This window comes from Rhipicephalus sanguineus, chromosome 6, assembly GCF_013339695.2.
Source record: "Rhipicephalus sanguineus isolate Rsan-2018 chromosome 6, BIME_Rsan_1.4, whole genome shotgun sequence".
NCBI classification, from domain to species: Eukaryota; Metazoa; Arthropoda; class Arachnida; order Ixodida; family Ixodidae; genus Rhipicephalus; species Rhipicephalus sanguineus.
The window spans coordinates 164,041,526-164,057,567 of NC_051181.1; the positions used below are offsets into that span (position 1 = coordinate 164,041,526).

General features: G+C 45.8%; 1 protein-coding gene across 1 annotated transcript in view; it reads left to right on the top strand.

Moving 5' to 3' along the window:
* The window catches only part of LOC119396967 (uncharacterized), a 16,128-nt gene extending 5,567 nt beyond the window's left edge, over nt 1-10,561 (top strand). Inside the window, exons 2-4 of the mRNA XM_037664369.2 lie at nt 3,120-3,291; nt 8,558-8,709; nt 9,970-10,561. Coding sequence (XP_037520297.1) covers nt 3,120-3,291; nt 8,558-8,709; nt 9,970-10,334 — 689 coding nt within the window. The 3' untranslated portion in view covers nt 10,335-10,561. The remainder of the gene's footprint in view (nt 1-3,119; nt 3,292-8,557; nt 8,710-9,969) is intronic.
* Nucleotides 10,562-16,042: the final 5,481 nt, after the last annotated feature.

Sequence of the window (16,042 nt, forward strand, 5' to 3'; positions counted from 1 at the left end):
TCGGAAGAAGGCGGACGCGTAATGCGCGCTCTGCCGAGCCGAGATTCTGGAGAGCCGCCTTGTTGGCACGGGTTCCTGAGGCGCGTCCCCCGCTCTGTTTGTGCCGCGGGGCGGAAAAGAAGCCGGCGAGATAGCGAAGCTCGTTGCGGGGCTGGCGAGTTTTCACGCTGGTTCGTGATGCGTGCTTCAGTTGGGCCTACGTGATTTAGAATAACTGCCGTTGTTAGTGTAAGTCCACGATGGGATAAGCGCTACTATAGGACGGATGCCTTGCAAGGACACCTGGCGACACTATCATCATTGGCGAGCACGCAAAGCGATCAACAAGGGAGGTCGTCTTCCGCGTTAAGAAGGGTGGAAATAGAGGTTCTCACTCGGCATGACGTGATGAACTTTTCAGGGCATACGCAGCGGCTTAGTAATTAGCAAAGATTGACTAAATCGTATTTTGGATGAGCTTATACGAGTGAACTTTTACTGAACTATAAAACCACCCAGATGTGCAAAAATACCTTGAAATTTATCGCGTCATGTTGACGCACCGACGCCACGGTTTCGGCACGAATCAAATTGGAATAAAAACAACAATATGTTGTCTTTCATTTCTTCTTTCAATAATTCACCTATTACACGCAAATTGCCGAAAACCGGGCTTCCAATGATTACGTAATCAGTTTTAACTTATTTAGTGCTTCACTTTAGTTTCCATAATAATCCACACGATCCACTGAATGTTGTGTTCTCGCAGATATACAGAACAATGTTTCACATGATAAATGAAGCAAAGCGGTTTTTCAAAGCAGCAGTTTCATAATCAGAGGCACCGCCGTAGTGGACCACGGATTTATTCGGCATCAGTTCTGTAACGCACGCACCCCATCGTTCCTTGAATTTTTCCACAAACACTAAATTGTACAGGATATCGCACGAACTGCATCTCTGCGCTCTGAAACGTGGCCACTTAAATGTATGTGAATCAACTGATTTCGTCGTTAGGCAATCACACTCGATTCACGACTGCTGTCGGGCAAAGCGGATGTGAGCGCTGCAGCTGCGCTGTCCTTTCCCCCTCGCGTCTACCGGAACAGGAAATACAACTCGAGCACCACCCCCTCGCTAGGTTATTAGTCGACGGGAGCACAGTTTGTCGCTTGCAGCCGTTAATCTACTGGGAGCATGCAACGAGGAAGTGGGAGTCCAACAAAGAAGCAAACGCGGCGATATGTCGTCACTGGGAAACTTCTTTTTTTTCCTTGTTCGTGCAGTGTCCTCTCGATAACCACCACAAAACAGCTCATTGGCTGTTTTGCTTGGCATTTCAGCTCTTTTGGGCGTCAACCGATCATTTATCAGACGCTTCGTTGTCTCATTAAAGGGACACTAAAGCGAAGCAATGAGTCGTGTACTCCAAATTAAGTGCTCTGAAAACTCTAATGTCGTTAATTTCCCCATCGTAGGTTTATTAATGGAGGAGAAAATCCAGGTCAGAACTTCATTTTTAAGTTTTGCGCCGAAACCTCCTCGCATGATGTCACGGATTTCAAAGGGATTTTTTTATTATTATTTTCGCGACATTGGCTCAACAAAATTTCCAGAAACTTCATATCTTAAATCTCTGGCACCCGCAGAGGACAATGTACTTCATCTTCACTGATTAGCAACTACGCAGGCCCTATAGTATACAGACGCTCTCAAGGTCTATGACGTCACGGCGACTGGTGCGGGAATTTCATTGTGGCGTCGCCACCCGCATTTCTATTTATCATGCGTTTTCTCGCGGCAATCGTGGTGATATTGGTATTGTGAAAAAGTAATTTACTAGCTGTTACGAGAAAAATCGCTTTTCTCGTTAGTGTCCCTTCAATAACTTCAAGAACAAAGTAAACATGCGCTCTTGAAGGTGTTAAATGTGCATTCCCTTGGTATTAAAAACGCGTTAGCCGGCAAATTCGTTGAAATTCATATGTAAGCGCGACTGAAGAAGGACCGGGAAAGGAACACACACGCACAGCAGCGCTGCTTCCAGCTACACGCTTTTTTTTTTCGCAATAACAGATAGCTATATAACGAAAGAGCAGAAACAAAGAGAGTATTATTTTTTTTTGTTATCTCAAAAGCTTAATATTTAAAATAATTAGAAATGCTCCTTGCTGCTTCGGAATTTATTGCTTCGCATTGATCTGTGTTTGTTTGTTTGTTTGTTTGTTTGTTTGTTTGTTTGTTTGTTTGTTTGTTTGTTTGTTTGTTTGTTTGTTTGTTTGTTTGTTGTTTGTTTGTTTGTGTTACTCTTGTCATGTGGTCCCCTGAGAGAATATTGGCCATGAATTGGGGGCAATTTGCTCTATTCTGTTTGTTTGTTTTTTTTTTTTTCTTCCTCTTCTATGCTTCGATTTTGACGTTGTCCGTGTATTGTGCGATGTCAGCGCACCTTAAAGAACCCCGGGCGGTCGAACTCATCCGAAGCCCTCCACTACGGCGCCTCCCATAGCTGATATCGCTTTACAGCATTAAACCTCACAAACCAATCAACCAACCAATATATATATATATATATATATATATATAATATATATATATATATATATATATATATATATATATATATATATATATATATATATATATATATATATATATATATATATATATATATATATATATACCTGGATTCCTAAGAATTGCTGGTTTCTGTCTCCCCGAGGAACATCAGTAATCGCCAATAAAATGCGTTGCTGGTGCGTGGATATTGAATAGGAAAGCGGCGCACCGAAAGACAAAGAGACGAGACGAGGCGCGCGTCCTCGTCTTTCGGTGCGTCGCTTTCTTTGTAAATATGTCAGTAATCGCATGCACTTGTTCTTTTGCGCACTCCGGATGTTGGGTGCCTACTGTAAGGTCAGAGTTAAAATCGAACGATCTATACATAGCCCTTCACGTTTTCATGGCTTCATCCACGCTTAGCTATGCACCTGGCTAAATACTCGTGCTATGCGAATACTATACGGTACCACACCACGCATTGGTGTTATATATAGGCCCTGCTTTTAGATACGGCAGCGGCCAGTTCGTCTCGGTTATTTCTCATTGCCAATAAAGTGTACATGCTAATACTGTTGCAGGCCTGGCGCCGTGTGCCTGGTGCTGCCTGCCCGGACTGCAAGATTACGACGTGTGCTTCAACATCTTCCTGGAGCGCGACTTCCCCCTAGTCGAGGCCTTCCTGCTCAACAGGGCGTTCCTGTCCAGAGGCAGGGTGCTAGTAGAGCCCGGAGACCTGGAAACTATGTGCGAGTACGGGTTTGCATCACGATCTCAAGAACTCGCCTCTTTTGTTCCCTCCCTTCACTGAAGTCTACAGGGCGTTATTGATGCGGTGTCCAAACAGAGCATTTTGATCGAACAGTGTTTGGTTGTAGTAACCAATACAACCTCTCCTAGTTACTACAATCGTCCTTAAAGGGGTCCTGCAGCACTTTTCCAAGTAATCCTGAAGTGACCTCACTATCGGAGTTTATTGCTTCACGAATCGAGCGCCGGAAAAAATTTACAATTCGTCAAGTTCGAGCGGAGTTAGAGGGATTTATCGCACGCTCAAAAAGCTTTCTTTCTCGTTTCGTCCGAGCGAGCGCGCTGAAAGCTACACAAGGGTGGTGAAAGGGAGCACTTTCTTTTTTGATTTTCCTCGAACGAGCGCGCGGCTCACTTGCCCGCGCCGTGGCACGTCGCGATACGTCGCGGCACACCGCGGCGGCCGCGGTAACTATGCGGCTCACAATGTTCAGATCAGCCAATGGCCGTGTCTTTTGGGTATGTGACGCAGTTGATTTGGTTACGTGTTTTTATCATTTGTTTAGAGAAGAGCGAGCGATTTATAGCTGACTTTCAACTTTAATTGTGCATTCCCTGCCACGTGCTGTGCTGTAATGCTTTAATGTTTGGCTCACATGATCACGGCACCATCAACTACCGAGTGGCACCATTTTCTGACCATATTCTAAAAGTGTTGCAGGCCCCTTTAAAAGTGTATAGCTAACTTAGTTTAATTAGACTTTTTTCTTTATTTTTCTCCACTGCTCCCTGTAAGCGCTGGCTTCCCTAGACCTTCCCTTGTAGTGGGTACGTGTCACATATTCACGAATCGCCATCATCAGTAATTGAGCGAACAAGAAAAGCCGAAACGACCAGTCTTCATCTGCATGCAATCGCAGATATAGAAATCCGTTCGCCCTACAATACATAAAATTAAAATTATCTGTACCTAACGCGTTATAAGCGCTTTTTTTATTAAAAAAAACATATCAAGAAGCGCTTCTTAAGCTGAAAATATGCCCTTTTTTTTACATAATAGACCGATGTCTCCAAAAGTTTTTTTCACTGTAAAACACCATGACTGGAAGTCTCAGTGGCGACTACTGCCAAGGCGCGTGCGAAACCGTATGCATTTATTTACTCGCGACATTGTAAGCACGAACGTCATCGTCCTCATCTGTTAAAACAATCTGAGTCCTTCGTCGCTAGCTTTTTCCTCCTCGAAATGAAGCCGCGCTCTCTCCCGAAAGCTTTTGTTTCAATGTTCAAGTTTGGTGGCTTTCCTCGTCTGTGCTCGGGAAGGAACTGTCCACTGCTGTTTCCTATGTTGTCGCCGTTTGACTATTCCAAGCGTACAATAGAACCACCTCTTCGAAATCTAGGCCTATATAGAATGACAAAACTGGCTATTCTTTCGTTTGGAGCTTCTGTTCTGTAATAGCTGCTAAAAAACTACTTTTAGAGTCTTAAAGAATTCCGTGCTAAATTGTACTCATTAATTGTACTCATTAATTATAATGCGCAATTTAAATTTAAATGTCACTTGACTATAGTAGCCCAGAAGTTTTAACTCCTTAGGGCATGTAATAACAATACACCCATTTCTTCTGTTTGGTGTGATGTACCCTTGTAGAGGAGAAGAAGAAAAAGAAGTCGTCGGCTCAACTACTGCATTCCAAGTGGGGGAGGAGGTGATGTATAGGAGAACACATCGCTTGATCTATTTTTCATTATCTCTTCGTTTACTTGTTTTGAAGCGCCATTGCAGGCGTGTGTAACCGTTGTACATTTCTCAGGAAGAATGATGATAATCAAAGGCCTAGCCAGAAATTTTGTTCGGGGGGGGGGGGGGGGTCAACCATACTTTATGTATGTTCGTGCGTGCGTTTGTATGTGTGCGTGTATACGCAAGCAAAATTGAAAAATTTCGGGGGTTTGAACCCCCCTCTCCCTTGGCTACGCCCCTGATGATAATGTTCCTGTAATTGCCACTTTCGGAACCAAGATATTCCAGTCTTCATTTCTCTATATAATGAATAGTTTTCTACTGTCTCGTTGAAATTATAAATACCTCGGCTACTTCATTGCTCAGTGTTCCACGGTGCAGCTTATATATTTCGACGCTTGCACATGGAAGCGACTAGTTAAGGCTCGATGCATAAACATTTTACCTCATTTATACCCCAACTATCTATAGTTCTATTTTTGGCCGTCACAAAAGCACGCCTTTCTGCTACGGTGTTAGTAAGAAAGTGGAGCGTTGCCGACGCCACCTTCTTCACAACATGCTCACGCATGTTAGTTCCGAAGCATTTCGGGGTCCGGGCAATTGAAAGAGAAAAAAAATATAAGAAGTAGAAATACGTGAAACCCTACAGCACCACTCTTGTAGAACGAGATACATGGGAGTCCGTGTGATTGACACGACGTCCGCGTTGACACAGCACGGCCACCGGCTCGCATGAAAATAAAATAGCGAAAGACAAGTGTGCGAATTAACGAAGAAAGCGTCGGGCTGTCGCCGAGAGACGAGATGCAGCTTCTGCGTATCACTCCCGCCTGCGTGCGACAGCGATGCGTCGGCGCCTTCTCTTTAGTATTTATTTTCTGACGCGTTTCCTCACGCACGCCTTCCCCGTAAGACGACGCTGACTTCATATGGTGTGGCAATCCCTTACAGCGTTGCTTACCTCATTTGCTGGTCGTCGCGCGTAGTCGCTTAGGACGTTTCTATGCATGCCTGCAGAAATTCTACTCGGGCTTGATGCGTTCATATCGAGTGCGGTGACGTTCTTGCAATGCTAGGTTATCGGTTGTGTTCGACGGCGTTACTTTCGTCCTTAAATTTAGCTTCTCAACATTACATTAACATGTTGGTTGTCAACGAATAACGAGTAAACAAATTCCATTAGATTTTTTTTTACTTCTCTATTTAAATAGTCAAGGTAAGTGAAGTTATGGGGAAGAATATTTCAGTGCTATTAAACCGGAAGAATTGCAAGCAATAGTAGTCTATTTTTTATCCTTCAATATATACGATGCTTCCTGGACGTACGCGTTGGTGTTTATATTCAAGTAATGCAGCTTGTAAAAAAAGAGAACTTCATTGGAGGACGCTTGAGCTTTGCCTTCAAGAGCGTGATCGAGCCCAGTTCGCGTCGCCTTCTACCACGCTTCGATTCTCGGTGGACTCCTCAACCGCGTGGCGACGAAAGGAACGTCTGTGCGGGTAACATTAGTTTTAAACACTCCTAAGGTGCCTAGTGCAGGGGCAGTTGCGAAGTGGCCACTAGGCCATATTTCGCCATATTGCGAATTAGTACCCACTGTGCACCTCTGCATGCGAGTCAATAAGCGCACTTACGCAGCTGCACACTTTGTTGATGTTGTGACTGACGATGATGATAATGATTATTCATTCCTGAGTGGCCATCACTCGTTGCGCAATTTGCATGGCGTGGTGCCTGCTGCGATTCTACGCTTCTGCCACGCAATATTACATTCTTTTAATGCGACCCCTCGCACTACATGACGCCTGTATAGGGGTGTATTTTCGATGCAGTTTGAAGGATAGGCGTGGCTCTGTGGTAGAACACCTACTATCACGCAGAAGGCTTGTATTCAATTTCCGCTCGAATTTTTATTATTTCTAATTTTTTGTTATTTGCCTAAATCGGGATTTTTAGCACACGGACAACGCCACAACTCGGCACACGGACGCCGAATTTTAGCAACGCGGGCTCTTTAACGCAGTCGCGTCAAAAGAAGTGCACCGCAAGGAGCTTCAACGATATGCGAAGCATCACGACGATGCCGCTGCGTGTTTAACTAAATCAGGTTGTGCAAGTGGTCTACATCCGCATGCGTGTGCGCAAAGGGGGGGGGGGGAGCAGCCGCTGCCTCTAATCATATAAGGGGGCCGCCAAATCATCCCCGCACATTTACTCGTGCACATAACGAAAATTACGGTCACTCACCAAGTAAAAAAAAAAACGAGCTCCTTTTTTTACTTGACCGTAATTCTTTTTACTGGCAATGTCAGGGCTATGGATGAGGGTTTTTGACGATAACGGCGGCTGAGGAGGTGTGATGACGTACTGCAAGAACTGTTTGTACTTCCCACGTTTACCTCTGAAAAGCCCAAAGGTTGTGAGAAGCAAGTGCGTCATCGATTAATTTTCCTTTTTTCAACCATTTCGAAGTACGTACTGGACCAACGGGGGGAGGGAAGGCACTGAGGCGACACTTGGCCCTAATGGAGAATCCTAACGCCTATGCCTCCATCCCCTACACACTCAGGCCGTCGAGGGTTTGGCTCCTTACATGCTCAGAAGGCCGAGTGTTCGATGCAGTAGATATTTAGATGTGGCCAAAGGTTCCCTGCATGCTCAAAAGGTCAAGGGTGACAGTTGCGACACGCTTCATGTCGCGGGTGCGACGTATGAAGCGTGTCCTATCTATCTATCTATCTATCTATCTATCTATCTATCTATCTATCTATCTATCTATCTATCTATCTATCTATCTATCTATCTATCTATCTATCTATCTATCTATCTATCTATCTATCTATCTATCTATCTATCTATCTATCTATCTATCTATCTATCTATCTATCTATCTATCTATCTATCTATCTATCTATCTATCTATTTCTTGAGAGCATCACAAATATATTAATCACAGCTGCTTATAAGCGATATGCTGTACACGCGTGGTATGGTGTCGCTGCTAAGCTCGAGGCCGTGGGTTCGATTCCCGGTCACTGCGGTCGCATATTGATGGGGGCGAAATGCAAAGAACGCCCGTGTGCTTATACTTAGATGCACGCAAAGAACCCCAGGTATGGTATCGTGTGGCACGGTATGAAAAACCTTACTGAGCTCCTGCAGAGCGTATCTCAACACGCAGCGGGCCGCTGCCACGTATAGGGACCGGAAGGCCAACCCCTGCGGTTGGTAGGCATTAATCCGGAGTTCCACACTACGCCGTGCCTCTCATAATCATGTCCTGCAGTTGTGGCACGTGAAGCCCGAGCAGTTATTATTATTATTATTATTATTATTATTATTATTATTATTATTATTATTATTATTATTATTATTATTATTATTATTATTATTATTATTATCATCATCATCATCATCATCATCATCATCATCATCATCATCGATCTAAGCGTGAGGTGGACGCCACCGACAAAGATATGTGGCGTGTCCGCATATGCTTCGCCGTCCTCGCCGCGCAGAGGTTTCGGCGAACTGCTGGAGTGCTACGCCTTCCACTACCTGAACTGCGCCGACTTGGGCGGGGTGCGGCGCGAATACTTCGAGCGCCTCATCAAGGCCATGGTCTCTTCATTCCAGCTGCTCTGCGCCACCAACCGAACCACGCTGCAGAGTGAGCACGCTCGTTCCTTGCCTCGTACCGCTTCCTTATTCTTTCGTTTATTGCAGTCTTTTTTGGGATTGGCCTTCAAGTCTTTAAAGCGCAGCCAAGTCCATTAATTCTAAACCATGCGTGTTCTGCTGTGTGCTCGTGTTTTCTTTTTTTTTTACTTTTAGTCGGAAGTGTACATTTTCAGCCAAATAAAAGAAAACACGCGATCGCGTGTGTAGTTATTTCGTATATGCAAATTACGAAGCTCTGCGTGGTGATTTGTGCTATGTGGCGCTGCGGGCAGCGTATGTGGCTGGAGCGTTGCTGTTCTGACGGCTGTTCGCGCGCAACCAGTGCAGACGTATACTTTCTAACCGGTGGACAAAACGCGCCTCATTATGCTGGTATACTAAATAGTACTGATTGAATTTTTTTTCTGCGTGTGGGAGCGGACCGCTGCGCGCTAATCGCTCGCACCGAAGGACCTGAATAAAGTTATTCATCCATCCATCCATCCTTGAAGTGTAAAAAATTATTCGTTTTGCAAGCGCACGCCACGAGCTATAGCCAAGGTGATCAATGGTGAAGATGCAAAACCACTTTGCAAAAAGAAGCACGCGCAACAATTCGTTGACTGCCGAAGTAATGCTGTATAAATTCCCTCTCACTTGCAGGCAATGCTATATACGTCGGCCAAAGTGGCCGATGCACCAATGAAAGACTGTGCGCAAGCGCACGTACTCGCTCAAGAGGTCTAGTAGTAGTCGTCATGTCGATCACTGTGACAACTGTGAATGCGAAACCGCCTTTAAAGTTAGCAACCTGCTCGGCACTTACGCACCGCAACGACAGCGCGAAATCTTTGAAAGGTTTTAAAAGAGCGGAGATTTTTGTGTCAGCGTGTTTTCGCTATCCCAGTGCAGAAATGAAATCTCGAACATATGACTAGACATTGTTTACAGCGATATATACCGATTGTGTTTTTTCGTATACTCACATTGAAACGCAACAAAAAAAGTCTCTTCTCGTCCCCGTCTTGTTTCTTGCGCTGTTTCATCGGCGAAGGTCGGTACGTATAACCGACCACCCCGACTCGAGACGCGAATACATTTAAATAATTGATTAATTAATTGCTCTATCGATTGATTTCCACCACAGCATAACAAGATGTGGTAAACGAGCGCACTTCGAACAAAGTCCGGTCTTGTCTTTGTCCTTCATTTCGTGCTTAAACGTATGGCTTAGTCATTAACAGTCCGCGCGTGGCGTGTGTTCGTGCAGATCTCTTCTACGACGGCCACTGCATCGGTTCCGTGTCTGACGGCGCGGGCGACTGCCGAACAGCCAACTTCGACCTGGCGACGGCGTGGAAGCGCATCTTTCGTTTCCGGGCCACGCAGCGAGACTGCAGCGATCTGGTGCGCCACACGCGATGCCTGGTGCGAGCGCTCAGCTCTTCCTCTTGCCGGCCCGAAGCCACCACCGCCTACAACACGACAGCCATCGACTTCCTCTTCGTCTTCTGCCAGCAGGACTTCTCCGACAGGAGCGCGGCCTCTTCGGGCGGCTTGTGCTCTCCGTCACCTCTGAACATCGCCACAGTGCTAGTCACTCTCCTCTCCCTGCTCAAGGCCCGTGTACATTGAACTCGGTGGTGTTGTGGCCTGTCTTCTCCTCCAGATTGTTCTCTTTTCTTTTACTTTTCTGTGCGTGCAGGGAAAAAAAAGAGTATCTAAACTAAGTCATTCATCCATGAACTTTTGCTTGTCAAAGCAGAGCTTCAAGACCGGAAGTGACCTGTGGCGTTTGCAGATCGTTTACAGCAAATAAATGTAGAAGAATCTGTCGCTTTTCAGGCCTAATGATGGCCTCGTGTTCACACTACATAAAAGAGGGGTAAGTAAACTCGCACTAAAGTAAAATTGAAGGAGAAATTCGTTGACATCCACATCTTGAAGCAACAAATGGCGCGAAAAAAAACTTTAAAAAAAAACATGAATGAATGCGTACACAACAGCGCTGTCTCAGATCTTTGTTTTTGTCCTACAACAGGACACGAAGTTACCTTGTTTTTTTCTCAACGGGGATCTAGGAAAAGAGTTTCCATGATAGAGTCAGGTTTTTTTTTTATAAGTATATATGGATGCGGATGATTTCGAATCGAGCTATTATATGTGCTGCTTTTATATGTTCTGAAACCATTCTGAGTGCATTTTGCAGCAAAGATATGCGAGAGTTTTGATGATTACTCCCTAAAAGACATAGTAATGGATAACAATTTCCAGGAGAGAGAAACATAACAACAGCCGGAGGCACCATGATGGGCTCAACGGCTTGTGGAAAAGAAACCTTGCGCTGTCCAGACTTTCTGGAGGATGGCAACAGTACTCCATCCAGGAGCGAGGGCAACGGAAGGCACGGCGCGGTGAACCGAAGGCCCTTCGCAGTATGAAATAGCGACAAGCGTCAAAAGACAAAAATATAGGTCCACCTTTTGAAACAGTGCGGCCATCCTGCCTGAGCTGAGAGACAACTCAACATCTGGGGTCACGTGACCTGAGCAGAAACGTCACTTATGACGTCATAACACCGCCGTAATATATCAATGAAAGGCAAAGTTCTCCTTGGCGTTATTTTGCCAGCGTCATTGGTTGGCCCGTGTCACTGGGGGGCCAGTAACCTACACCGGGCCGCCTCGCGGTTCTCCCTGTATTGCCAGCATCACTATACTGCCAGAGCCAGTGTCGACCGATGTGCCGATTTGCCAGTGACGTCATCGTGACGTTTCTGTTGAGGTCACGTGACCCCGAGCTGTTGAGGCACTCAGAATGGTTGCCGGCTGGGGTACAATCACAAAGGTCGTGTCACGTTGTATCTGCTGGAGGCAATCGCTTCTAAAACGGAAACCGCTTTGCAATTGCATACCTCGCGAAAATTTTTCTTATAGTCTATAAACCAAATCGGCCACGTGAGTTGAGTATGTGAAGGGACTTCTTCGCAAGCGCAGTTCGATGCACTGTCATCGTCGCTATCATCACCGTGATGGTGATAATGATCATAAACAATATTTTTCATGGCGACTCAGTACTCTAACATCCTCATAAGACTGTTCTAAGTCTTTGTACGCCGTGCTGAAAGGCCGGACTTCATAATTTATGATGCCTCTTCAATTAACATTAAGTTCATTGCGTTCGTTGACCCTTTCATTATTACTGTAGCATTTATCGAGGTTTTCTGCTATGACATCCTTAATTACAAATTATAACCCATCTTCGCTCTTATCTGGATCGACCAGCAGAAGAGACATGCCCCGTTAGTCAATATACCTCAAGAGTTTGCCTAACCTCACTAAGGCCACTTTATATCCCGCCAGCCCTCCCGCAGAAAAAAGTCACAGTTTCGCGCAAGGGCGAAGCAATGAATGCGATAGCAACAAATTAGAATGTCACACAAAGAGCGGCAAGCAGCTCAATGCTTGCAGCGCGCCGCAGGACGCACACAGGGCGAGCGCGATCTAACAACGGTCACAGCTCACACAGGACGAGCGCGAAAAGAGCGCACACAGAACGAGCGCGTACTAACAACAGTCACAGCTCGACAATGGCAGCGCGCTGCTCAAACACGATATGCCTCTAGCCTGCTACTCCACTGTGCGAAGTGGTGAGGAACAGAGATAGGATGGGAAGGGGGAAGAGATGAACGGTAAACATCAAGTTGATGATGATGAGAGCTGCACAATATTTTTTTTTTTTTTTCGTGCAACTAGCACGTGTATACGCTTCACAATGTGCGCACCTTCGCATCTCTCTCTGTGCTGGGCAAACGTTGCAGAAAATACCACAACGTCGTCGAAGTAGGCTCAGCATGACTGCCATTTGAGGCCCGAGAAGACACCGTCCATCGTGCGCTGTAAAGTCCATGGCGTACCACAGAGGCCAAATTCGTATATGGGAGTGCTTTAAACTCATACAGGCGGGGTTACGAAAGCAGTCTTTTCACGGTCTCCTTCGTCCACATGAAAGAAATAGCTAGTCCGAGGCCAATTCCACGCCAAACGACCCAGCCATCTGGCGACCACCTCAAATGTATTCGAAAAAAAAAAATAGTGCTGATTTCTTGCATTGAAAACAGCGAATTGCTAGAATATCTCGGAGAGAAAAAAAAAATTTTGGTCACGTGGGAGTCTTCCGAATTTCTTGGCAAGTTGAAATGGTCTGCATCATCAGAGGTGAATTTATCGCTGGTAAAGGGACCACGACATGAATACATACCAGAGAACATATGCATACTGCAGGGGCGTAGGCAAGGGGGGGAGGGGAGGGGGGGTTGGTAGGGGAGGTTCAACCCCCTCCCCCCCCGAAAATTTTCAATTTTGCTTGCACACATTCAAACGCAATCACGAACTTACATGAAGCATGGCTGAACCCCCCCACCCTTCCCTGAAAAAAATTCATGGCTACGCCTCTGGCATACTGTGAAGCTATGTGACGGCGTGCGCGCTTTGAAAGACGGCGGCCGGCCGGCCGGCCGGCTGTCGAATGAGGGAGTCATGACGTCACGGCTTCCAACTCGCGTTGGCAGAGTGGCTTGGTGCACGCTCACAAAAAAAAAAAAAAATAAAAGAAATATCACCCGCTGAAAACTTCGGTAAGTGACGACTTCTTTTCGATGTATAATCGCACACTGAGAATTCATTTTCAGCATTATTGTAAAATGTTCACATTTTACTTCAGTAATCTCGATAAGCTGTCATGGTTTTGCACGATATCATGGTTTTACACCATGTACGAATGCCATAGCGCCCGCTTTATATTTTACCTTCACAGCGAAATCAATTTTCTCGCAACATACTATGAGCCCCAAAAGTTTAGCAATACCCATTAGCCGCAAGAATTTATTGCGAATTTCGATATAGAGAGCACTGCACGGGCCGTGATTCTCAGCCCGGGCGCGGCCCGGTGACTCAAAGCGAGACCCGGGCCCGGCCCGAACCCGAGAAAACGTTTCACCTATCCTGCCCGACCCGAATAGATTGGGCCCGACAGGGACCCGAGCCAGTAATCTAGGTCCTGTTGCCCGAACATGGAAACGACAGCAAGGTGTTTTAAGTAGCAAATATCTATGTTTTGTTGGCGCATGCTACGTTAGCAAGTATGGTTTATTCTACGGTAATTCCTCGTCCAAAGGAGACTCGCTGTGGTAACAGTTGACCGGACATACTGGGCACAATGAACGATCATTCGGCAGTGGTATACTGTGCCTATTGTTTCCGCGAATACAATGGGAATCATCAAGAGCGTTTGGTAGCAGACATTGTAGCACGAAAAGTCATTCGCAGCATGAGTTCAGTTTCGACAGGGAGCGCAATAAGAACAGAAAAGACAGGGAACAGAACGCTCTCGTCACCAGTTAAGCAATTTAAGCTGGCCGTAAAATGTCGACCCTGCCGCAAAACTATCATCATCATAAACGGGTCTGTGCCGCAGAATTTGGGCAAATCCCACTGCTCACCGCTACGGCGGTGTCTGTGACAGCCCTGATGGGCGAGAGAGCGAGTGCAGAGAGAGAGAGAGAGAAACAAACAGAGAGACGGAAAGGAAGATATAAAGAAAGAGAAAAACATTCTTCGCGAGGCGGGATTCGAACCCGCTTACCTTCGATCCGAAGGCGAGCGTCCTAACCACTCGGCTATCCAGGCATGCTAGAAGGGGAGAGCATATATGGTGGAAACGGGAAGTGCGCGTGAGGAGGAGCGATGTGACGGTGAGGATGGTGAAGCAAGCAAGTCACGTCCACCGACGGAGACATCGCGCGCAACCTCCGCTCTATATATCGCATAGCCTGGCTGCGCCCGATCGCGTCCAAAGAGTCATAGGGCGTCCTGAGAAAGTGCGTACTCCCGAGGAGGAAGCGGACATCTCGAAGCCAGACGTGTCGGTCGACGGGGAGTACGAGCGGCGACGGGCCCGCGCTGTGCCAAGCTTTGCGCGACTTAGTGCAAACATTAAATTTTTTGCGCTCTCTATTGAAATTTAAAGAATGATTTACCAACAAACCCAATCGTGTACCCTTCTGGAAATGCAGCACCTCTCTTCAGCATATATTGCCACAGCAAGAGAAATATGCAGGGGAAAAGCCAAATTAATTACCTTTGTTGTAAATACGCTAACCTAGATAGAAATTGTAACGAACTCCGTGCACCACGTGTACTTTTCGAAATACGTATAAACAGCCGAAAGGAAGAAATTAACTGTTTGTGATAGCATTATTTTCGTATATCACGACACTGCTAGTTGATACAGTCTATAGGTGTTTTGTGACATAGTTTACAGTTCATTTCTTCACATGTTATTGTGCGAAAAGTCAAATTATCAAGACATTTTGGTTCTAAGCACGCCATGCCCCAGGTGAAAATTTGAAGTGGGATTTCAAGTGGTTCCACTTGCTGCCAAGTGGTCTCTAAAGTGGTACCACTTGCAGCCAAGTGGTCCCTTAAGTGGTCCCACTTGCTGCCAAGTGGTCTCTCAAGTGGTACCACTTGCTGCCAAGTGGTCCCTTAAGTGGTCCCACTTGCTGCCAAGTGGTCTCTCAAGTGGTACCACTTGCAGCCAAGTGGTCCCTTAAGTGGTCCCACTTGCTGCCAAGTGGTCTCTCAAGTGGTCCCACTTGCTTTCAAGAGGGACCACTTCAGAGCAAGTGGAACCCATTAATAGGTCCCATTTGCTGCCAAGTGGTCCCACTAAAGGTTCCACTTGCCACAAAGTGGTCCCACTTGCTTTCAAGTGGGACCACTTCAGCGCAAGTGGAACCTATTACAGGTTCCACTTGCCACAAGGTGGTTAAATTTCTGCCCCACTTGTTACGGAACTGTTCCACTTGCAGTTTCTGAAGTGGTCCTACTTGCTTTCAAGTGGATATTAAGACGGTACCGCTTAGACCATAACAGGTTCCATTTGCTGCCAAGCGGTTTGGTATTTTGTGCTTCTGTAATCATGCTTTACAGAACGAGTTAAACATGCTCAAGTTTTGCTATATCAAATGCATGCCACATGCACTTGCAGTAACTATTGACACTTTCCTGTACTTCAAAAAATTTATTTATTCGGCACAAAAAGGCACAGACAGATATTTACACGATTTACACAAGTAACAGCATAAGTAAATGTGAAAAACGGAACTTATAAAGCTTTTAGTTTCATATACACTCACCCAAGCAAAATAATCAACAGTAGAGCTTATGTATATGCGTAATTGAGTACCATTAAAGGTGGATGCATATAGAAAATCTGCAACATATTATGACAAATTTTCCAAACAAGAGGTTTCTCAGAAATTGATACAGTCACTTTAGCTA